The sequence below is a fragment of the Rhinolophus hipposideros genome, assembly GCF_964194185.1.
Source record: "Rhinolophus hipposideros genome assembly, chromosome: 17".
Taxonomy (NCBI): Eukaryota; Metazoa; Chordata; class Mammalia; order Chiroptera; family Rhinolophidae; genus Rhinolophus; species Rhinolophus hipposideros.
In genome coordinates, this window is record NC_138063.1 from 32,374,312 (window position 1) to 32,391,107 (window position 16,796).

General features: G+C 36.9%; 1 protein-coding gene across 3 annotated transcripts in view; it reads right to left on the reverse strand.

Annotated features, from left to right (window-relative positions):
* Positions 1-16,796, reverse strand: part of ASXL3 (ASXL transcriptional regulator 3) — a 171,079-nt gene that overhangs the window by 18,668 nt on the left and 135,615 nt on the right. For all 3 annotated transcript variants that reach the window (XM_081078727.1, XM_081078725.1, XM_081078726.1), the window contains one exon: positions 998-1,094. In XM_081078727.1, the coding sequence (XP_080934853.1) occupies positions 998-1,094 (97 nt within the window). The remainder of the gene's footprint in view (positions 1-997; positions 1,095-16,796) is intronic.

Genomic DNA, 16,796 nt, shown 5'->3' on the forward strand with positions numbered 1-16,796 from the left:
ATTGAGACTGGTAGAAGGCAGAAGGAATAGTAGATATTAAAGGGAAGATAGTGAGTTTAATATTGGCGTTTTGGTATTAAAATGCCTGGATATCAGCTGGAGAGATCCAGTAGGCATTTGGAATAGAACACTGAGAAACAGGAAAGAGGAGTTAGAGCCAGATTTGGAAGTTTTCAGCATATGGGCTATAGCTGATACCAAGGTGAATGAGGCTGCTTAGAGAATATGTATAGTTACACAAAAGAAAATAGCAGGGAAGAAAATGGTAGACACACCAACATTTACCCTCAGATGAAAGAATGGGAGATCCTGAAGGAAGCTGAGAAATGGCTGTCAGAAATGGAGCTTCAGGAAACAATTTAAAGCATATTATGACTTTCTAAGGTACATGGTTTAAAATTGGATGAGATTTAAAAAATGAGATATTGGAGAAGGAACATGAAATATGAGAACTGAGAAGAGCAAACTGAACTTTGCCATTAAAAAGCCACGAGTATTCTCTGGGGGAGATTATTGCAATTGCATTAGTGGGGCCACACCCAACTATAACGAAGTGAATGGTTAAGGGAGCAAAAATGTGGTATAGTATGGGTATTTTTTTTAGTCTTCCAAGGAGCCTGGTGACTAAAGGAAGGATAAGGTGAAATGGTGGCTTCAAGGGAAGAAAGTTTTAGAAGAAGATTCTTTGGGCTCCAGGACATTAATAGAATACATAATACGTCAAACAAGGACTTAAAATTACCATTCCAAATAAAATCTTGCTATATCAAAATTTTTATGTTCCAGATAACATCATGCTTTCTTCAAAAATATCGAATATTAAAAATTCCAAGTATAACAAAAGAATTAATGAAGTTACTCAAAATAGGATGTAAGTTTTTACTACATTAAAGTATACCTCAGGGGAAAAAAGATGTGGAAATCAGAGAAAGATGCAAAGCTCTGGACAGTATGTGTACTCAAATATGTCAAAAAATAATGGAAAACAGAAATTTACCTTCTGCCAGTCGCTGTTTCCATCCCTGTGCTGCATACGCAAAGAATTCATTATTTAGAGCTGAAGTACTGAGGCGTAAAATTCCATCACTTCCCATCTAGGAAATAAGCCGAGAAAAACAAGATTCCATCAAGAATAATTCAAAGCAAAGATATGCAGGAAAGAAGCAAAAACTGAGGGTGTGTGTGTGTGTGTGTGTGTGTGCATGTGTGACCACGTGCAGGTAGTAGGAAGGGAGGAAAGAAACCTAACAAAAAATCAATCTCCTAGCATGAAAACTGAACTGTTTACAGTGACTATTATAATGACAAAAGACATCAGTTTAAAGGAAATCTTTATTAGGCATTTCCATTATTGGTGGTGAGTGTAACAAGAGTGTGTGGTTTAATCCAAAAAGTTTTATATGTTTATTATTCTAATCGGCCTTAAATTGTGCCAAATTAAAAATCTACAACTGTTTACACCTTTAGCTTAGGTTTTTTAAAATGAAATTTTCTAAAATTTGTGAAAGCTAAGAAATCCCGTCTGATCACTTGGATTCTTTTGCTGAGATTTAGACAAAAAGTTCTGAAACGTATTAAAACAATGACACCCACACTGTCGTACATATCCCTGTACCCTTCATTCTATTCTTCTCACCTCTTTGGATGAACACAAAATCAGGCATACAGCAAAGTTTAAAATATGTGCGACTAGATGCTACTAACCTTTTCCCTCAAACATACTAATTTTTTTAAAAAATTCACATATAGAAGAGATTCAGATAAGGATCACCAAACTGGATGCTTTTGACTTTCTAAGTATTTACTGCATCTTCCACGTCAAGCAGTCTGCTTACTGACACTGAGGAGAGAGAATTAGTGTCATCCTTGATTGGCTTCTTATGGAGTTGAAGAGTGAAGATAAAACACATGAATAGTTAGACAATGATAAGCATTTAGTGAGTGGGAATTAAGAAGTGCATATCGTCTACCACCAGGAAGCATGAGCTCTATTATAGAGGCAAGATATCACAGTCAGTAACTGGGCCGTTTATGAAGTTCTGACGATATTTTAGCCTGCTACTCAAAGGCCCGGCAAATTGTAGCTCCAATTATATTTTCAAAGATTTTTCTCTTGCTCCTATATACACAATCATATGTCATAAGCTCGAATTAGTAACTGTTGCTTGAAAATGCACTCAGAGATTTCTTATCCCCATGTTTTTGTCTGTGGTCTTCTCTACACTCCACTTGCACCCACTGAAATACTACCCTGATTTTAAAATTTAACTCAAATAATGCCTTCATGGATGTGTCAGTTAAACCACCATTCAGAAGCAGAGGAGAACATTGAATCTAGAAGTAAGTTATATATATATATATATATATAATTGTCAATCAAATCCAGAAAAAAAGAGACACTGTGAACAAACGTGACGTATATCAAAAGCTGCCATCATGACATTTATAGGAAAGCCACAGATTTGAGACCTTGAGTTTCTTCATCTAAAAAATGTTCATCTAATATTATCCTAAGTTTCTTCATTTAAGAAACACTAAAATATTCAATACACTTGGAAAATTTCAGGCACGATTTCATCGATTCATTATTTACTCAGTTATTTCATCTTTATTCAACAGATAATTATTGAGCCACTCATATGAATCTATAAACACGGCACCTGCATGGGTGCTGGCAATATAGTGGTGATAAAGAAAAAGCTCCTGCCCTTTTATTCTGAATATATTCTACAGACAGCAGAAGCTTCTGGTCTTTGTTTATCTCTTTCACCCATGTGAGCTTTGCACAGCTGTTAATGAACATCTGTATCACCATGCCAGTGTCCCACCTCATAGTCTCACCATATCCCCAAGATGTGAGTGGATAAATGTCCCAGCCTTCCCATCTTTTGTTTGGACAACTCTAGGACACTATACACTGGAATGCAGTATATGCACTGAACCAGTGGATGCTATTTGATGGCTGTGTTCCCAACAGCTAGAAGACATGGGTCTGGGAACCAATGGTTGGAATGAATGAACCTTTGTATCATCACTCCCAGGGACCCACTTGAATACTGTGTACTTCATGCCCCCACAGCTTCAAATGCGGGCTTAGAAGTCCATGGTCTCAGGGGGAATCATTTCTAAATGACATTGTTGTCATTTAGGTCCAGATACTTCTTTACTTTGGGAGCATGTCCTGCAGCATCCCTGACCTCTACCCACTAGATAATAGTAGTAGCCCTCTCCCAGATGTGACAATTAAAAGTATCTCCAAACATCAACAAATTTGCCTTAGAGGCAAAATCATCCCCAGTTGAGAACCATCACATTAGTGGTCACGGTAAGGGTTCCACTGTAGTAAGGCTCTGCCTGGTCACTTTGTGCCTCTCAAGCTGATGGATCAGCAGGCAAAGAGAGGAGGTATAATCGGTCCAACCCATCATGAGGAAAGAAAATTGCTACTACAGTGGGAGGTGGGGGTGGGAGAGAAGGATGCTGGGAATGCTGGGGATTCATGGGCCTTCTCTTGGTGCCTCAGTGCCTGGTGGTAACAGTGAACATGGATTACAGCAATCACAGTGAGAGAGGGCAAGGCAGCCAAAGACTCAGAATCCTCAGGGATGAGCATCTGGGACATTTTACCAGGCAAACTAGCAGAAGTGCTGGCCAAGGATGAGAAAATCAGAAATGGGTGTCAGAGAATGGAGATGATGAACCTCAGTCACAGCCTCAAGACTGGCTTGAGAGTAATGGAGCCTGCAGCTGGTCCACTAACTTTCTGGTTATAAATCTTATTGTGTCTCAAAGAGTTAGAGACAGAACAGACTTAATAGGAAGCACAACAAGATCTGAGTGGTACAGAGACAGACTAAACGTGCTCAGGATGATTCTGGGAGATGTGGTGCAGGAAAAAGGCAGCTGAGCCTGAGTAGAGTTCAAGGACTGTTATCAAGGGAGTCTAGCAAAGATAATAAGGTAAGGAGAATGATATGCCTCTAGGAAGTCTGAAATTTTCTGTGAATGTTGACTCTGAATATTTGTCCTTGTGGTTTGGGAGCCCTGAGTAAAAGCAACTCCACTTAGGAAGACTAAAAAGGAAGAGGTATTCATATTGTGCAGAGTCTAAATAGAATAGTAGGTGGAAGGCAAGTTCCCTGAAAGAGGAAAGGAATTTGCTTGCTAGGAAGTGCATTTATATAAGGCATGACGGAAAATGTTAGCATTTTCTACATTTTGAGGACACGTATGCCTTAGAATCCTCTGTAGTCCAGAAAGTGCCTGCTATACTGCATGTACTCCATAAATGTGTATTGCACTGTCCTTGCTGTGTGTAGTGAAAGATGTAAAATTATACTCTGGTAGCTGATAAGCAGGAGTTTAGTTTTGTGTATTCTGCCAGGCCAGGGGCATGATTAGTCATTAATTGAAATTTCAGCACAGTTTTAAGACACACAAAAATACCAGTTCCAGATTAGCTCTCACAGAGTCTCAGGATTTCAGCACATGAAAACACAAGCCACTGTGAAATAAACACATTCAAGAATATGGAAGCTAGCCCTGGAGGAAAATGTTTGCCTATTAAAACAGAAAAATATTAACGGCCAGATTTCCAGCCTGTATGAGACACCACAATTAAACACTAGAGCTAAATTAGCCTTAAGGAAATGCACGTCAATAAAACTTTTAAAATACACTATTAATTTTATGGCCTTTAGGAAATACTGCCCAAAAGACATAACATTTTAATGAGCTGGAACGATAAACATTTCTGAAAGGTTTATTTATTTATTTATCACTGAGCTATAAATTCTCGTTTTTTCTGATTACCCACAAAAGAAATGTTCATTCTAAAAACTCCCCTCACTTTCTTACAGTAAAGTGTCTCACTAAGCTATTGATAAGTTATGCCTCCTTTTAAATTAGAAGGAGAAAAACTCTTATTATACTAATTACTAGAGAGAAAATAAATATTAGTAAAGGTAAACTTATTCATATAGAGATCCTTTAACAAAGGTTTAAACCCTTGATTGGTGAGTATATCATTTGTCTTTGGTGTTGATTATATTAATACACATTTTATGAGATGGATGGCAGTGGAATTCAAAGGATTAAAATGTTTTAACACCAAATGTTTGAAGGTCAATGAATGTTAATTCTGTACAAAGATATGTCTACTTTTCATAATATCCTTTAACCCTCTAACATATTCTTTATCACGTTTTTCTTATCTTGGGTTCTTGCAAGTGATTCAGAATGCACAGCATGTGGGCTGCTGAGAGGAATCGTGAGAAATATGCTGGAGAGTGAGGAAGTGGCGAAGTGATAATGGGGCTCAAGATACACTAAGCAATTTGGACTTCATTCTATAGGCAATGGGGAGCCATTCAAATGAAGCCAAAACACGACGAAAAGTTTCATGCTGAGTGTGTGTGGGTATGCAGACTCTGAGTCAGGCAGGGCATGTATCACGTGTGATACAGGGCATTAGAGAAGACATCTGAACAAAGTGAAGAAGTGAGGCATGCAGTCCTCTGGAGAAGGGTGTTGTAAGTGAAGGAAGGGATGTAAATGCAGAAGCCCTCAGGTGGGGCTTTCAAGGAAGTCCTAGAAACTGGAGAGGCCTTAGAGAGTGGGAGGAACAGGAGCTGAGGGGACAGGATCATGCCGCACCCTAGAGCCCCCTGGAAAGACTGGCTTTCCCTCCGAGTTAGCTGGAGAGCCTTTGGGGGATGTGGGCCTGAAGACTGAAAAGATCTGACATTTCAAAAAGCTCATTCTGACTGTTGTGTTTAAAGAAGACCTTAGAGTGTTCCTGTCCAGTAGCAATATCAATGTGAGCCACACATGATTTTAATTTTTCTAGTAATTCCACTGAAAAAGTACAAAGAAACATGTGAAATTAATTTTATTTATAACCCAACCTATCCAAACCTATTACTGTTTCAATATATAAGCAACATGAAATACTGTTCATGAGGTATTTTTCATGCTTTTCATATACCAATTCTTCAATATCAAGTGTGTCTTTTCACAACACATCTCAATCCAGATCAGCCATGTTTCCGCTGCTTTACAGCCACTGGTGCTAGAAGCTACTGCACTGGGCAGCATAGTTTTAGAAGGTAATAACTTCCTAGGGACATGAGTATGGAGTTTGTGAAAATCCAGGGAGAGGACAGAAGCATACACTAAGGTAACAGCAGCGCAGGTGGTGAGACATGGTTGGTTTCTGATTATATTTTGCAAGTTGAGCCACCAGAACTTGATTGGATTGGATGACAGAAAAAGAGCAGGCGAGGATGACACCAGAGACTTTGGGCCTTAGTAATTAAAATCATGACTCTGCTATTTATTAAAATAGAGAAGACTATGGGAGGAGGAGGTTTGATTTTGAACCAATTAAGGTTGAGATGTCGAGTATAATTCTAGTCCCTGTCTTACATATATTGTTTTGCACAGAATGTAGAGGATGCTTTGGATGTAGGCAAGACTAGAGACACAGACTCCTGTCAAGAAGCATCAAGGAAAGGTCAAGGAACAAATGATGAAAAGATCATTCAGGCAGGGCGGCCGGATGGCTCAGTTGGTTAGAGCGCGAGTTCTTAACAACAGGGTTGCCAATTCAATTCCCATATGATGGTGGGCTGCACCCCCTGCAACTAAAGATTGAAAATGGCAACTGGACTTGGAGCTGAGCTGCGCCCTCCACAACTAGATTGAAGGACAGTGACTTGACTTGGGGCTGATGGACCCTGGAGAAACACTTTTCCTCAATATTCCCCAATCAAAAAAAAAAAAAAAGTGAAGGAAAAAAAAAGATCATTCAGGCAGTAGGAGTAAAGAGAGGCACAGGGACCAGAATTGCGGCTGAGTGAGTACCTGTGTGTGGGTAGTGAATGAAGTTAAGGCATAAAAGGCGACTCCCATCAGTGAGGTTTGGATAATTGGGTAGATGAAGGTAGCAGACATCAGGACAGCAAAAGACACAGGAGGAACAGTGTCTCGGACAAAGAAATAATGGGTTTTTCTGCAGATATGCTACCATGAGGCTATCTTGAAGGCATCTGAGTCAAGATAGTCTAATAAATAACTAAGACTAGGGCAAGAAGCTTAAGGGAGGAATTAAACACAAAAAAATAGGAATTATTACCAAAGGAAGTATAGTTGAAAATATGGATATGGATGAGAACAAACAGGAAGAATTTACCAAATGAGAGAATGGCTCAAAGCAGAGTCCCAAGGAATACTACAATAGAAGAAATGGGCAAAATAAATAAATAAATAAATAAATAAATAAATAAATAAATAAATAAATAAACCCTTTTAGGAAGACTGCACAAAAGCAATCCGAGGTAGGAAGGAGATCAGAGCAAACAGCATCACAGATGCAAGAGAAGAAAGTGTTTCAAAAAGATGATCTCTACTGTGTATGTGCTAAGATCTACAAAGCTCTGTAGAATTATTTAGGTCAACACTGTGTGCAGTACACTATGTTAGCTGTTGTGTGCAATAAAAACAATCAATAGGGTCTTTAGAGCAAAGCTAACCTAGGCATTGAGAGACCAGCCAGGAGTCTAATATAATAGCAAAAGAGTAATGAGCACATGAACTATAAGCTGTTATCACTGACCCTCTCATACCTGGATCTAAAGGTATGGCTCAGGTTTTATCCGTAAGAGAAAATGTAATTCTGTAAACATAAAGTGAGGCATAAAAATAAAAGAGGGCTGCTGAGAGAGAGATTATCAGCAAGGGAGATAGGACCAACAATGAAACTCAAGACAATTTGGCCAATACTTTTTGAATGCTATTTCCAAAACTGCATTAAGACAATATTTTTCAAACTGTGCTTTGCCAAATAGGAATTTTAATATTAATGGGTAATCTATCTAAAAGGAAACTAATTCTATCACCCAGTAAATATAGCCAACATATACTAAATGTGGTTACTTTTCTTTACTGTAAGTATTCTGTGATATGCTAGAATTTATTTTAAATCCCCTAAGACTGTAAGGGTTATGTGCAGTATTTCTCAAAATTTTTAACTTGTAACCCTCTCAGAGAACAATTATCAACATCTCATGGAACAAGGTTTTCCAGAATATAGTTTGGGAAATGATGCATTAAGGGTTGTAAAAGTATCATTGTCAGAAGCAGTCAAATGAGATAAACCTACACAGTGATTTGCACATGCTACACGCTAAGTCCTCATTGAACAAATGAATGAAAATCTCTAAGATCTGAACATGGGATAATTTTCAGTATATTTCAAGAATCAAATATTAAAAAGAAATAAACAAAATAGTGAAAACTTGCAACGGATGATGTACTAAGCTTTTATCTACAAACCTCAACAACCTCGGTTTCAAAGCCCACTTCTTGAAACAGTTACTTGACATTCCTTTTTAAAAATTATATCAAAACGTAAGTATGTATAACAACTTTTCTTTAAAATAAAAATTAGAGATTGTCATTTTAAAGTTATAATCCAGATTATCTGGAATTATATGGAAGTTAAAGGGAAAAAATAGTAACATTTCCGTCCTCCCTCCACCTAATTAAAAAGAAAATATGCATGGAATTAAGCTAATGTGAACAAAAGGGACATCTCAGAGAGAAAATATTACCCAAAAAGTCAACATTGAGATGAAAAAGTGGAAGGCTTCTAGTGTCACCACTGTTATTGTAGGGCTTTAAAGTTGCTTTTGCAATAAAAGCCTCTCTTCTGAGCCAGGCTGATATCTCTTCCCACTGTTTGCTGCTTTGGGGATCACACTGGGGCAGAAACCAACAAGGAATGAAGGTAAGCATGGAAGGATTTGGGAGATGGAAGCTCTGCATACTCAGGACGATGCCAGGTGTAATTATTCACTAGAATAAAGTTGTATCAGCAAAGGAGTGGACAAGGGAAATACACAGCAACATTTAATTATTAAATGAGATTTTTGAGGATATAAATTGCAAAAGCTCTGAAAAGCAAAGAAGATGATAAGATGACATAATAATAATAATATAATAACATAATAATAATAACTAGTCTTGTGGGAACTGATTATCTGCTCATTAAAAAATACATATAAACATATCTATGTGTATTTGTGTAGCTATATATCTATATCTATCTATACATACGTATACATATGTGTGCATGCATACACATATACGTACATATATACTATGTACACACATATACATATACATGTATGTATATATATGTGTGTGTATACATATATATATATAAACTTTATATATATATATATAAAGTTTTCTTCCTCCTCTAGAAACACAATTTATAAGCAATCCAACCACGTGGCTAAGAGAATGGTTTCTTTTGGAATGGAATCTCTTGCACCTCCCAGGAGAAACATTCATCTTCCTATTGGACAACCTGCCCAAGCCTACAGGTGGGCAGAGGAGATGCTCCATTAGAGGCTGGGAGGCCGTCTCCTACAGCAAGACCTACTGGCGAGCAATTCTACGAGTGCCAATGAATGAAAAACAGGAATTCTGTAGTAATAAAAGATAATTGCTGCTATGAATGTCTGCCTCTGCAAAGGAGAAAACCACATCTGAGGGATGTATGTCCTCTTAGAGACATATTAAAAAAAGAAAGAGAATCTTGATATTGATTCTTAATAGGTTTCAATTACTATACCTACATGGGATTTTCCTTAACTTCTATGCAATATTAGAAACAAAAATCATTCTCTAATGACATCGTTCTACACTTTTCCCTTCTGCCACCTTTCCTAAGAGTCACCTATTTTCAAATTTCAAACGGAAGAATCTCTATTCAAAGTACTGTACTGTCTCCAGTGCTTTAGCAGGCCTGCTCAGAAGAGGTAGCCTGTGGTGAGACAGGTGAGAATGATAAAATAAAGGCATCTAAGGACAAGAGTCAAGTCACTGACAGATCAAGCCTTAATCAACTTCTCAAAATGAGAGAAATGTATTTTGATATTTATTTTATCTTCTTCATTAGTGCTGTGGATAATGCCTGGCTACATATTGGGACAATTTGATAGTCCTTGATAAGAAATGTCTGTTGTTTTTGTTTGTTTGTTTGTTTGTTTTTTTACCCAAATGCGTATAAATAAAATTCGAACAGGTTTTAGAAAATATGACAATGTATGTATGTCTTAAAAGACAATCTCTCTTGTAATTGCATTTTCATCCAGGTTCCCTACGTGGGAGGGAAATACAAAAGCAAACTTCCAATGAACCCAAGCATGACACAAAATACTAATGCTTTATTTAGGAAAAATCAAGCTCAGGTTCTTTTAGAGCTAAAATAAGGTTATGTTATAATGTAGAGGGAATCAATGAATCACTGTTTCCATTTGTAGTACACTGAACAGCTATGTTTAAGTGACTATCTCTTAGTCACTCATTTCTTTAATAAACATTTCATAAGCATCTACTATGTGCCAGGATCTGTGAAATGGACAGACAGCTTCTGCTGGCACGAGAACTTAGTACCTAGGATGGGAAAAAGAACGGTAATGGCCATTGTGATAGTATAGTACGATCCCAGAGAAGGAAAAGATGCAGTAAGAACCCCCAGGCCTGGGTGTACAGCATGCCTTTCATTCCCCCTTTGTAGTCTGTGAATATCTATGTCTATATTTCTCTTCTCTCCAGTTACATAATGGCCTCAATCCACTTAACTGCTTAATAAAAGCTATAATGAATAACTATAATAATAGCTATTAATTTAGTACCTACAACTATGAAGATAGGTGAGTGAAGCAGGATTTGCCCCCCACACCCCGAATAATACCTTTCCCATTACACCATGGCCTTCCTTTAATTAACGTGCATAACATTCTTCCACTGAAAACCTTTATGAGGTGGGTGCTGGGAATATGACAAGAATCAAAAAAATGTGGTCCCTGTCCTTTAGTTATGACAAATTGTATGAAGGCATCTGAAGGAAAAGTAACAAGTACAATGTGAGAATGTTCTAGGTGTATGTGTGTGCAGGAAGGAGTCTCTGAGGTATTAATTTCTAGGCAGAGGTATATGTGAAAGATGGGAGGAGTGAATCCTGGTGTGAGTAAAGAAGGAAAAGCCACCAAACTTTGAAAAGGGAGGTAAAGAAGCTTTTACAGAAGGTAAACAGTGTGAGAGTGTGGCAGCTGAGGGAACGTGCGGAACCAAGATTTGTTATTGTTTGTGCTTTTTATTTATTTTTAATGGATTTTCTTAGCTGAGAAGGATCTACCTCCCATTGCTTCAGTTTGTAAACCAAGAATAACAAACTACTTACTTCATAGAGTTTTTGTGAGGATTAAATCAATAAACATATGTAAAAATGCTTTGAATAGTGCTGGCTTACGGAAAGATCTCAAGAAGTTAGCTATAACAATAATTATTATTTGGCAGCAGGTGTGACAGATGCACCCTAGGGTATCCCCAGTGAGTCACACCTTTGTACAATTACCTCCCTTTGAGTGTGGGGAGAACTTACGACCTGTTTCTAGCCAATAGAAAATGGGAAAGGTGATGGATGGGCTGTTATTTTCTTGATTATACTATGTAAGACTGCATTTTAGCTAAAGGAGATAGAAACATTGTCCTGCTGGTTTGAAGAAGCAAAAATTGTGCTGTGAATTGTCTGTGGAGAGAAGTGGCCTCTAGGAGATGAAGGCATCAACGCAACAGCTTTAAGGAAGTGAAATTTGCCAGCAATCCAAATGAACTTGGATGAGGAACCCAACCTGCCTGTGCAGCTAACCAAGACCCTGATTTCAGCCTGGTAAAATCTGAATAAAGAAATCAGCTAAGCTTTGTCCAGCCTCCTAACCAATGGAACTGTGAGGTAATAAATATATTCTGTTTTAAGTCTCTAAATTTGTGGTAAGTTGTTAATAGCACAGAGAATACAAGGGAGGTGGAAAAACCAATTTGATCGTTTCTTTTTTATAAGTTGAGATAAAAAATTATTGGTTGGTTGGTGTGTGTGTGTGTGTGTGTGTGTGTGTGTGTGTGTGTGTGTATGTGTGTGTGTGTGTGTATGTATGTATCTGTGTCTAGGGAATGGGAGGAGAGAAGAAAGGACTGAAGCAGTATTAACAAAGAAAATGGATCATGAAGAAAGAACAGACTGTAATCTCCATGAGGGCTGGGATTTGCATACCATGACAGAGTAGGTGTTTAATAAATATTGTTGAATGAACTAATTTTGTTGCAGTATACCTGTATCAATATTTGATGTATCTAAGACTATCCAGTCTTTTGATGATGGTGTCCAAAAGGTACTTTCTTAGGGTGTATAAACAACTAATTTTATAATGAACATACAGATATTAGGAGCTACTTTTAGTTGTTGGTTTTGATGTAAAGTGACAAAGAGGAAAAAAGCAGACAATGGATTTTAGCTTTTACCTAGGGGTTACTGTTGTGTTACTGTAACATAACATTCCAAAGTGTGAACAATATATATTTTCAAATTAAATCAACCCATTGTGTACAAACCAGAAAATGAAAGGAATACTCTAGTAGGATTTAAATTTTATGTATATCCTGTTTCCTCTAATATCCTTTAAGAAATTAAAAAACAAAAACTTCTGATATATGCACATCATTCCCTGGTATTCATTCTCATTTAGTAAGGAACCCAGCATGTCACACATGGAAAGAGGAATGGATTTAAAGTTTAAAAACTGGCCAGAGCAATCAGTGAAAAGAAAGAAATAAAAGGCATCGAAATTGGGAATAAAGAAATCAAATTGTCACTTTTTGCAGATGGCATGATTCTTTATATAGAAAACCCTAAAGACTACACACACACACACACACAAACAAACAAACCCCACAAAAACACCTATTAGAAACAATAAATACAGTAAAGTTGTAGGATACAAAATCAATATACAAAAATCCATTGCATTCCTATACACAATGAAATTTCAGAAAAAGAAATGAAAGAAACAATTCCTTTCATAATGACAACAAATATAATAAAATACCTATGAATAAACTTAACAAAGGATGTGAAAGACCTATACACCAAAAACTACAAGATATTATTAAAAGGAGTTGAAGAAGACCCAAAGAAATGGAAAGATATTCCATGTTCATGAAGTGGAAGAATCAACATAGTTTAAATGGCCATATTACCTAAAACAAATACAGATTTAATGCAATCCCCACCAAAATCCCAATGCCATTTTTAAAGAAATAGAACAAAAATATCATCAGAATTGTATGGAATCACACAAGACCCTGAATAGCCAAAACAAACCTAAGAAAAAAGAACAAGGCTGGAGGTTTCATACTTCCTGACTTCAATTTATACTACAAAGAGACAATAATCAAAACAGCATGGCACTGGCAGAAAAACAAACACACAGACCAATGGAATAGATTTGAGAACCCAGAAATAATCCCACATCCATATGGGCAGATACTTTTCAACAAAGGAGCCAAAAACATACAATGGAGAAAAGAAAGCCTCATCAATGGTGCTGGGAAAATTAGACAGCCATGTGCAAAAGAATAAAATTAGACTGCTATCTGTCACCAGAAACAAAATTAGCTCAAAATAGATCAAACACCTAAACATCAGCCTTTAAAAAATAATTGCATAGAAGAAAGCATAGGTACTAAATTTATGGACCTTGGGTTCAGAGAGGATTTAATGCATTTAACCTCAAAGGCAGGGGAAGAAAAAGCAAAAATAAATGAATGGGACTATATTAAACTAAAAAACTTCTGCACAGTGAAAGAAACTGTCAACAAAACAAACAGGCAACCAACTGAATGGCAAAAGATATTTGCAAACAACACCTCTGATATGGGGCTAATATCCAAAATATATAAAGAACTCATACAACTCAACAATAAAAAAAACAAACAACCCAATTAAGAAATGGGCAGAGGATCTGAGCAGACACTTCTCCCAAGAAGACATACAGATGGCAAACAGATATATGAAAAAAATGCTCCACTTCACTAACTATTAACAAAATGCAAATCAAAGCCACAATGAGATACCACCTCACACCTGTAAGAATGGCAATTAACAATAAGACAAGTAATAACAAGTGTTGATGAGGCTGTGGAGAAAAAGGAACCCTCATATACTGTTGGTGAGAATGCAAGTTAGTACAGCTGCTATGGAAAACGGTATGCAGATTCCTCAAAACATTAAGAATAGAACTACCATATGACCCAGCAATCCCTCTTCTATCTAACCCCAAAATCTGAAAAGATTTATCCGTAAAGATATATGTACCCCTCTGTTCACTGCAGCATTATTCATGGTGGCCAAGACATGGATACAAGCTAAGGGTTCTTCAACAGGTGACTGGATACACATGTGGTACATATACACAATGGAATGTTACTCAGCCTAAGGAAAGGTGAGATACTGCCATTTGCAACAACATAGATAGATCTTGAGATTATCAGGCTAAGTGAAATATTCATAAGTCATACATAAAAAGTCAAGACCCATATGACTTCATTCATATGTGTGATATAAAACTAAAAGCAACAAATGAGCAAGACAGAACAACAAAGAAATGAAAACTCATAGACACAGACAACAGTTTAGTGGTTACCAGAAGGTAAGGAGGAAGTGGGGTGGTAGAAGAGGGTAAAGGGGTTCAAATATATGGTGATGGAAGGAGAAATGACTCTGGATGGTGAACCCACAATGAAATACATAGCTGATGTATTACAGAATTGTACGCTTGAAGCCTATAAAATTTTACTAACCTATGTCAGCCCAATAAATTTAATAAAAATTAAAACAAACAAACAAAAAAACTGGGCTGCTCATCCCAGCTCTGCATTTTCATAGCTTCCTGCAGATGCTCCAGTTTCTTAACAGCATTGAGTCTTGTCTCATTATTCAAATGGGAACAGCAAACATACCTGCAAAGCTGTTACATGAATTAGAAATAATAAATGTAAAGAATTTAACATACTACTAGGTGAGGAGTGAAATTTTAAGATACTACATACCAGTAAAATTTTAGAAGACTAATATATAATAATACTAACCATCATTTATTAGTTTGTGATCTTTTAAATCCTGGAATTCTCAAGCATGTCCTCTTAAGTTTACAACACCTGAACACAGATACCATGATATCTAAGAAGCAACATTTGGAAGGGACTGTGTGCTTTAAAACTAGGTATCAGTTTTGAAACTGGAGAGTCTAGTGTACTGGGTAGGCTTTGCTGCCTTAGTGATGGCTGGTGACCTCTGCAGCCCCTTCTGAGAAATCACTCCCTTAGCAAAATCAGTCTGACTACCCAGGCCATAGCCGATTGGCTCAGCAATCAGTGCCAGACACAAAGCTGTCACAAAGCAACAATCTATGAATTAAAATAATTAATTAATTACCTCCTCAGTGTTTCAGGGAAAGAGATAAAGTGTGAAATACCATAAGAGATATCTTGAGAGGAACAAAGATATCCCAGAACCACATTACAAAAGAACAGGGAGGTCAATGCATGTTAAACTCCCTCCTCCTCCCCTGTAGTTAAAGTTCCCCTCTCCCACTCCAATAGATCTATGGCTCACAATCTGAGAAAGGCCAAATAAATACAACTAGGAGGACTACACTGAGTAATCTTTTAAACATTTTCCACTTTGAAGAGAGTGTGCAGTTAACTGGAGAAAGAAATTCCATTTGCAAAGAGAGCCAAAGACCATGAAAAAAGTTGAACTGCAATACAAATAACAAGCCAACAGTCCAAAGTGTAGCAGGCTATAAGGGTAGCGTTTCATAAAGATAAGACTCTAAATCAACCTTTAAATTTTCATAATAAAATGCCAAACACGCCACCTAAATCACACTGACACCAAGAATCTAGAAGAAAATCCTAAGATTTTCCTAACTCTCTCTTCAATAGTAAGAGAGAATACCTAGGCTCTATACTATCTAGTATTTGAAATACTTATGTAATAGATTAGTGACATGCCAAACTTTCATTGCTGTACTTCCTCATTTCCCCCAATACATTCTATGACAGTAATCCATGAGATGTTCCTAAGGAAATAAAGGACTTTATGACCACTTCAGTTTGAGAAACATTATTTACACAAAGTTTAACAACTGTCCTCACTACAGAGCATTGGAGGCTTTATTATGCAAATGAGCAGAAAGCTCAGTGCATTGCTTTCCATAGACTATTCTGTGGAAATGATGTTGTACAGATTATGTTCACTATAGGAAATGTTGTCTTACAGTATCTAAAGTATATACCAAATCGGAGCGCTGAGAAGTACAGAGCTAGACTCGACTTTATTACTCTTTCCCTGAATTTACATGTCTTTATAAATTCCAATTCAATGAACTCTCGACCTGTTGTCAAAGGCCAGAATACAAAATGGCTTTTGTGCACCGTGTCCTCGCCATTCTTACAAAACTGCTATTGAAACAGCATTCAAATGCTGTTTAGTACCTCCTACATATAAGCCAATGATTCCTTTTTGAAAAAAAATGAGATCCATGTGACTTTTTGTTTGACTTTTGCCTTTGATCTCAGGAATCTTTGAAATATAAGTTCTGTGCTCAAATGCAGGGCCTTCACTCAGGGGGGTTTCCAACTTAATGACCACATTCTACCCTGTCTATTAGCTGCCATGTGTCTCTTTACCTGTATCTCAAAAGTTTAATTTTTCAATCATATGTATCCCAATAATTTTTAAATGTAAAGAGATCATAAAAAATAAAACCAGATATAAGACCATTATGTTTTCTGTAAATATTTGATAAATATGAAAAAAAGTATTTTCCTTGCTAAAGTTGAAGATAAAAATAAAAACATCATTGCCAATGACAAAAATATTA